General features: G+C 52.8%; 1 protein-coding gene across 1 annotated transcript; it reads left to right on the top strand.

Annotated features, from left to right (window-relative positions):
* Positions 1-787: 787 nt before the first annotated feature.
* Positions 788-4,873, top strand: LOC133925306 (receptor protein kinase TMK1-like). Its single transcript, XM_062371221.1, has 2 exons — positions 788-3,480; positions 4,069-4,873. The coding sequence occupies exons 1-2, from the start codon at positions 1,161-1,163 to the stop codon at positions 4,584-4,586; spliced, it is 2,838 nt and encodes a 945-aa protein (XP_062227205.1). The 5' UTR covers positions 788-1,160; the 3' UTR covers positions 4,587-4,873.
* Positions 4,874-8,676: the final 3,803 nt, after the last annotated feature.

Here is an 8,676-nt window from a genome sequence, read left to right as displayed (position 1 = left end):
TGGAAGTATGCGTCCGCAGATCCTTCGATTTCACCCAACGTATGAGTCCAACTATCCAGCCTTATCTTCTCCCACTGTCCCTCTCCCTCTCTCTCTTTTTCTCCCACCATTTTTCACTTTGCTTAGATCTGCATGAGAGAAATCGCCACTGTAGCACGACCGTGCCCCGCCTTCAGGCCGACCGTCGTCGCAATACGGCTGCGCCCCCTCCAGCCGGTAGTGCCCCTCGCCTCGTCCCCAGCCTGCCGCCATCGTAGCATGGTCGATCTGTTGCAAAGGGGCGCAGAGCCGCAAAGGAGAAGGGGGGTGGAGCCCCTGCTGCCGGGTGATTTGTTGTCGGCATTGAGTTATTACATGTGTGCCTTCAGCCATCGAGCCGTCGAGATGCGCTTAGCCAATCGTCATGCCGTTGCGTTGAGATGTTTTATTCGTGTCAGCCTTCGTGCCGTGTGTTTAAGGTGTTTGAGTTATCGCTGGTCAGATGCAAGGGCCACCGAGTGCGCCACCAGCTAGGTGAGACGCGCCACCACCATCAACTGGGTGAGCTGTGTCGCCGACGTGCACACTATGGCCTTGTAGTGTAGTCACTGTCGTTCTCCTTGGCATGTAAACTCCGCCTCTATCCTCATCCGACTTTGGGTGTCGCCTCCACCCGATCGCTATCTGGCCGTCCACAGTTGGCCGTCGCTCCCGGCTCCAACCTGCCACCGCGCAAGGCCTGCAGTGCTGTTGCTGCCAAAAACCCATGGCGACCAACGAATTTTGGTTACCGGATGAGTACAAGCACGGACAATGTTTTCTATCCGTTACTCTACACGAACACAGTCAAGTAATCGGATTCAAATCACTAATCAGATATAGATTCACTTCATCCATACTTGATCCAATCAGTTGCCATCCCTCCTACTGTTTGACCGGGGCTTGCTTGGAGGCTGGAGCGGACCAGCAGAGGAGTTCTTTCTCTCCTCTAATCTCCCTCCTCCCAACGCCACCGTCTCGTTGCTCCCCCCCCCCCTCCTCCTCCTCTCTCTCTCCAAGAAGCAGAATCAACCAACAAGGAGAAAAGCAGAATCAGGCGAAGCAGGAGGAATCCTTTCCGCCCCCCCCCCCCCCCTCTCTCTGTCTTCAATGCTCTCCCCCTCCTTTCCGCCGCCACCCAGATGGACACGGCCCTCGTCCTCCTCCTCGCCGCCGCGGCGCTCGTCGCCGGCGCGGCCGCGGCCACGCACCCGGCCGACCAGGCTGTGCTCGACGACATCCGCAAGTCGCTCACCAATGCCGACCTGCTAGGCTGGCCCAAGGCCGCCGCCGGCGACGCCTGCGCGTGGCCGCACGTCTCCTGCGACCAGTCCGGCCGCGTCGACAACCTCGACCTCAAGGGCAAGGGGCTCGCCGGCCGCCTGCCCACCACCATCTCCTCCCTCGTCGCGCTCAAGGGCCTCAGCCTCCAGGACAACAGCCTCTCCGGCCCGCTCCCCTCCTTCCGCGGCATGGCCAGCCTCGAGCACGTCTTCCTCAACGAAAACGCCTTCGACTCCATCCCCGCCGACTTCTTCGTCGGCCTCACCGGCCTCCTCGAGATCTCCCTCTCCAACAACCCGCTCAACGCCTCGTCCGGGGGCTGGACGCTCTCCGAGTTTTCCGACGACATCGCCTCTTCGCAGCAGCTGCAGACCCTCGAGCTCGACAACTGCAGCCTCGCCGGCGCCATACCGGACTTCCTCGGAAACATGGGCAACCTCCAGACACTCTCGCTCACCTACAACAACCTCTCCGGCCCCATCCCCGCCACCTTCAACGGGTCCGACATCCAGAGCCTGCGGCTCAACAACCAGCTTGGGGGCAGGAAGCTCTCCGGCCCCCTCGATGTCATCGCCACCATGACCAACCTCCAGCAGCTGTGGCTGCACGGCAACCAGTTCTCCGGCCCCATCCCCGACGGCATTGGCGCCTGCAAGGACCTCACCAGCCTCAGGCTCAACAGCAACCTTCTCGTCGGCCTCGTGCCGCCGAGCCTCGGGACCATTCCCCAGCTCCACGAGGTGCAGCTCGACAACAACAATCTCTTGGGCCCCGTCCCGCCGCTCAAGGCGGCCAAAAACTTCACCTTCTCCGCGAACGAGTTCTGTGCGGCCAATCCCGGGGACACGTGCTCGCCGGAGGTGATGGCATTGCTCCAATTCCTCGCCCAGGTGCAGTACCCCACGAGGCTAGTCAATTCTTGGTCTGGGAACGACCCCTGCGCGGGATGGCTGGGCGTTACCTGCCTCCAAGGGAACGTCACGGTGCTCAACTTGCCGGGGAGTGGCCTCAACGGCACAATCAGCAAGAGTCTCGGTAATCTGAGTGCGCTCTCGGACGTCAAGCTCAGCGGGAACCACCTTACTGGCCGAGTGCCGGATAGCCTGACGAAGCTCGGGTCGCTCCGGGAACTGGACTTGTCCATGAATGACTTGTCGGGGCCATTGCCCACCTTCAGCCTGAGAGTGAAGGTAAATGTGACTGGCAATCTCAACTTCAATAGCACAGCACCAGGCACCACGCCACCAAATGATGCACCTAGGCCACCAACGCCTAGCACGCTAGGTTCACCATACCATCCAGTCAGTCCAGGGAGAGGGAAGAAGAAGAACTCAGTTGTTTTGTTGGCCACCACCGTTCCGGTCGCATTGAGCGCGGTGGCTCTGCTATCGGTTGGTGCCGTGTTCTTCTGCAAGAAAAGTGCATCAGTGCCGCACCAGTCAGCCTTTGTTCTTGCCCATCCCCGTGATAATTCTGATCCAGATAACTTGGCCAAGATTGTTGTGGCGACCAATGACAGCAACAGTGGTGCATCTCAAGGCAACACGCATAGCGGGAGCAGCAGTATGGCTGGTGATGTTCACATGATTGAGGCAGGAGATTTCGTGATTGCTGTCCAGGTCCTCCGTGGTGCGACCAAGAACTTTGCCCGGGAGAATGTGCTTGGCCGTGGGGGCTTTGGTGTTGTTTACAAAGGGGAGTTGCATGACGGCATGATGATTGCTGTGAAGAGGATGGAGGCTGCGGTGGTCAGCAACAAGGCTTTGGACGAGTTCCAAGCTGAGATTGCCGTGCTAACCAAGGTCCGGCATCGTAATTTGGTGTCAATACTGGGATACTCGACTGAAGGGAATGAGAGGCTGCTGGTCTATGAGTACATGCCTAATGGGGCTTTGAGCAAGCATCTGTTCCAGTGGAAACAGTCTGAGCTGGAGCCTCTCTCATGGAAGAAGAGACTCAATATTGCACTGGACGTTGCTCGTGGAATGGAATATCTGCACAACCTGGGCCATCACCGCTTCATTCACAGGGATCTCAAGTCAGCAAACATTCTCCTTGGCGATGATTTCCGGGCAAAGGTATCAGACTTTGGGCTAATGAAAGACGCGCCGGATGGGAACTCCTCTGTGGCGACCAGACTCGCTGGAACCTTTGGATACTTGGCTCCTGAGTATGCAGGTAAAATAATCTTACTTTGCCCAATTATGTTGCTACCATTTTAATCTTGGTTGCTTCCGCTTTATTTGTGGCCATTAGATGCTAATTACTATTGTCAGGTATCACAAATTTCTGATAGTCGTATTGTTTCCATGGCCGAATAGCTAAAAACCTATGCAAATATGTTTTGGTCTTTTTGAGCTGCCTTAACTGCACTCAAGGCAAATAGCCCCCTTGTCCTGTGACCGAATTGACACCGTAAATTGTCTAGGAGCTTCTGCTGTACTAGCATTTCGAAAAGCCCAACAACTCACAACTGGCTTGTATTTTACAGTCACTGTCTTACATTAAGTTTATGTAGTAGTTCTTGATCTCATTCATAAGATTATTATTTGTATGAAAATGGAGCAATCAATAATAACTGTAGCTCTGTCCAAAACTGTGGAAAAAAATCAACCTCTGTTGATGTAGCAAAAGATAGTCATTGTTTGATTAAAAATTCATTACTAGTTTTCTCTTTTTCCTGTTGGTTATGCAGTCATGTCACCTTGTTCTTATGATTCCTGAACGTGTGTGGTTGATGATAAGTTGCTGCTGTGATGATTGCAGTGACAGGGAAAATCTCAACAAAATCAGATGTCTTCAGCTTCGGGGTAGTTCTGATGGAGCTGATAACTGGGATGACTGCTCTTGATGACAGCCATGTGGACGAGGAAATCCGTCATCTGGCGACCTGGTTCTGTCAGATAAGGAAGGATCAGGAGAAGCTCAGGGCGGCCATTGATCCTGCTCTGGATCTCACGGATGAGATCTTGGAGAGCATCTCAGTGGTTGCGGAGCTTGCTGTTCACTGCACTGCCAGGGAGCCCTCCCAGCGGCCGGGCATGGGGCATGCTGTGACCGTGCTCGTCCCAATGGTTGAGAAGTGGAAGCCTGTGAACGACGAGGCTGAGGACTACCTGGGCATCGACCTGCATCTGCCGCTTCTCCAGATGGTGAAGAGCTGGCAGGACGCAGAAGGCAGCATGGCAGACGGGAGCATCCTGAGCCTTGAAGACAGCAAGGGCAGCATCCCTGCCCGGCCGGCCGGGTTTGCCGAGTCGTTCACCTCGGCCGACGGCCGGTGAAGAGGAAGCATCTTCTTATCTACGAATAAGTACATGTCTCTCCTGGGCCTCGCCTGTTTTCGCACAGTGTTCGTGTTCTTGTAGGTAAAGAGTAAATGCATCGTCCATGTGCTTCTGCTTCTGCTTCTGCTTCTGTAGATAGATTATCTTTCTTTCTGATAGGATTGCTTTTTCTGTTATTCCAATCTTGAGACTGAAGTCTCTGGCTTTTCCGCGTCATCAAGACATGTAATGTTTCTGTAATTTCCTGTACCCGGATTTTTTATTGTTATTTTTTGCAAATGGCATCTGTTGTCTCATGCTGCAAGGGGACGACATCACTGCATCAGCGAGTGATCCATATCATGAGCCTCCCTCACACAGGAAGCAATCAGTACTGGTCCAGGCTTGCATTTGGCACCTTTCTAAGGCTCTGCACTGGATGCATCATGCCTATATCATTATCAATGCTCCGAGTGCAAGAATCAAATCATACCATACAGAAGGCGTATTATTCTTGAGCACTGCTACTGCTAGTGCTAGTAGTTGCAAATGCAGCATTACTGACCGACCGTTTGCCAATAGCTTCTGTACAGGTGGTGTGAAACTAGTGAATTTTGGCTGCAACTCACTCGCCTTGTTCGGTGCTGATTTTCTTAGGCTGAAAGTGACCGGCAATGACTCCAATACCGAGAATTCATCCACGCTATCAATCGATTATTAGTTGTCTAGTGATGTGTCGCTAGGGCAGGGCCAGCATTAACTTGGTGGCCGATGGAGTAGATGGAGAGCGACCATTTTGCCAGCAAAGAATTTTTTTTCTTGAATATAAAGAAGAGTTATGTATCTTTGTATTGAGAGTAAGGATAGACAATTTTATACAATGATCAAAAACTGGTTATGTTATATATGCATCTTAAAAGGAACTAAAACATGAAAGGAGCAACAAATAGAATACCTAGCGTCGACGCTAATTAAATAACCGAATTGTGCGTACGTATCCTATCCCAGAAGACGACCATGTTCTTAGCCCCAGCGTGACACCAATGTTCATCCTCCTCCCTGATAAGGGCCACCAAGGTGTCGGAGGAGGCGCGGTGGCTATTGAAGATGATACCGTTATGTGACAACCAGATACACCATGAGGTGAGGAGGATAACGAAGTCCAGGCCTTTATGGAGTTAACTAGCCACCCGCGTCCGAAGGTCCATCCACAGTCGAGAATGGAGATCTCCTCGGCAGGGACCTAAGTGCCAAGCACACGCCCCCATATCTCACGTGCCAGAACACAATGAAGAAGAAGGTGATCGGTGGTCTCCAGTTTTTGCGAGCAGTGTGTGCATGAGTCCTCATGCTGTAATCCATGCTGCTTTCTTCGAGCCATAGTCCACAAACGGTCATGGAGCCCCAACCAGCTGAAAAATTTAACTTTAGAAGGCGTCCATGCTTTCCAAAGTAGTCCAGCACCGGCAAAACGAATGGAGCCTTTGAACAAGAGGTGGTATGTTGACCTGGCCATGTAAACGCCAGAAGGATTCCATCTCCAGATCGTGCGGTCTTGCTCGCCGTTGAGGTTGATGAGCTTGAGCTTCGACCAGAGCTATAAATATTGGATGATGGCGGAAATAGAGAGAGGGCCAGTGATGTCTCGGACCCATCGATGATTGAGCAAGGCCTCCTTGACTGATATGCTATTCAAGCATGAAGGAGCGATGCAATCCAAGAGGTCTGGTACCAGGGATCGGATGGAACGACCCTCAATCCAAGTGTCCTTCCAGAAGAACCTGGATTCCCCGTTGGCAACTTTGAATTTGATAGAAGCATCGAAGAGAGCAATAACTTCGCACTCATGATGTAGAGGGAGAGCGACCCACGGTCTGGATGGATTGCTTCGCTGCCACCATAGCCATCTCAAGCGCAAAGCAATGCCGGTCGGCCGAAGGTCCTGGATCCTCAGGCCGCCATAAAGGACTGGTCAGCATATCTGTTGCCAAGCGAGAGCACTGCGACCCCATACATAAGTTTATCACCGGTCTAAAGGAAGGCCTTCCTAATCTTATCAATTTCCTTGATTACCCATGGTGGAATAGCAATGGACATGAGTGTATGCAAAGAGGTCGAGGAGAGCACCATTTTCACAAGGGTGGCACGCTTGGTTTTGGATATAAGCTTGGCCTGCCAAGCTGGGAGTTTGGCACAACTTGGTGCCTGCGAAGCTGACCGGTTGTGAGAGGAACCCCGAGGTATTGGATGGGGAAGAATGACTGAACACAAGGTAGAAGCTCATTAATAGTTTTGATATCATTCTCGGCACAATAGATTGGGACAGCCGCACATTTGCTCAGATTGTGCCAGCGAAGAATTCAGCGTGCACCTGAAGACTGGAGTATCATCAAGCAGAAGTCATGTATGTATTTGAGTGCCTAGTCTGCTCTCATCAGCTAAACTTGCTTTACGAGTACTCTGGGGTCTGGTCCAAGGCACTACTAGTATTGTACCACTTGCCTCACAATGACAACGAAGAAGAGACTGGGCACGAGGCTCGCTCTGCATGTGAAGAGAAACACGAGCACCATGTGACAACACAGGAAGAACTAGTTGTGATGCTGCATGCAGTGCCCGACCACGACGAATTATTGAAACCACATAGCACCAGCTACGCTTGATGGCCTCAAGGCTTCCTTCCACATGGCGCCTCGATCTGTCCCAGCCAAAATGTTCATCACTTCTCTTTCAAGCCAAGTCCCAGGTTGTTGTTAGTCCCACTACTAGCACCAATGATTGCTTTGGATAAACATTATATTGAAGAGATCAAAACGATCAACCTCACATGTGTTGCTGCTTTGGCGGGTTCCAATAACATATGGAGTACGCTTTTGTGAAGGTCCATTGCAGGAATCAGTTGTTCATTGTCACAGCTGTTGCAGTCAGAAAAAAGAAGAAAGGAGATGAGGATAAGCAAAAACTAAACATACCCAACACAAATAGCAAATGCATCTTCCTAACCACACACATTTCCAAAAGCGACAATATCATGTCACAGTACAAAGTGTGAGAATCGAGAACCCACAACAAAAGCCAACGGCAGGCATCATCAACCCTTGATATTTGTTGGCAAAGAAAGACACGTCATTCAAGGGGGAGCTGTAGAACGCTTGCTTGCTTATGTTAGGTTTGTTTCATCGTCATTCCAGTACTATGTTCCCATTTCTATTGTGGTGTAAGTCTCAGTTGTAAAACTTGATTCTGTTACGATGTAATGGAAATGGGGTTTCCGGTGTCCAAAAAATTGTTTGGTTGTTGTCGGTGACATGGGAACCAGTGGTCCCCGAGTCCCGAGGCGAGGACAATAGAATGCTACGTGGCGCTTCCCCTCGGAGACTATCACCCCGAGGTCCGAGAAGACCTAGTTCCGAGAGGGGTGCTCGGAGCCATGAACAGTGGTCCCCCGAGTATCCGAGTTCCCCGATGACCCGAGAAGACAGTTCCGGGAGTAGGCGCTCGGGGCCATGAACAGTGGTCCCCGAGTACCCGAGGACCCGAGAAGGCAGTTCCGGGAGAGGGCGCTTGGGGCCACGAACAGTGGTCCCCGAGTACCCGAGGACCCGATAAGGCAGTTCTGGGAGAGGGCACTTAGGGCCACGAACAGTGGTCCCCGAGTACCCGAGTTCCCCGAGGACCCGAGAAGACACAGTTCCGGGAGAGGGCGCTCGGGGCTATGAACAGTGGTCCCCGAGTACCCGAGTTTCCCGAGGACCTGAGAAGCCCCATTGCCGGTGGACCCCACAAGGGCTCAGCGGTGTGGTGTCAACTGGTGAGAGACCCGATGTTGCATTTAAAAGGAGCGTGGCCTATCACTTCCAACCACTCCCCCCACGCCTGCTGTCAGTCCCTACCACCGCCTGGCAGGGAGGCGTGGGGATATTTAATGCGACGGATCCCATCGCGCGTCATCTGGTGCGCCTTGGAGATATCGTCGCTGGGCTCGAGGCATATCGCCTGCCGCCCTGTTGTGTCAGGTCTGCTCTGACCGGGCGGGCACGCGGGGTTGCTCGGTGGCTGCCCGGTGGGCCCCCCTGCTGCACCCGCTAAAAGGTGGTATGATGACGAC

The sequence above is a fragment of the Phragmites australis genome, chromosome 7 (genome assembly GCF_958298935.1).
Source record: "Phragmites australis chromosome 7, lpPhrAust1.1, whole genome shotgun sequence".
Taxonomy (NCBI): domain Eukaryota; kingdom Viridiplantae; phylum Streptophyta; class Magnoliopsida; order Poales; family Poaceae; genus Phragmites; species Phragmites australis.
Note: the sequence above shows the minus strand (reverse complement) of the source record. Positions and strands in the feature narration are given on the sequence as shown.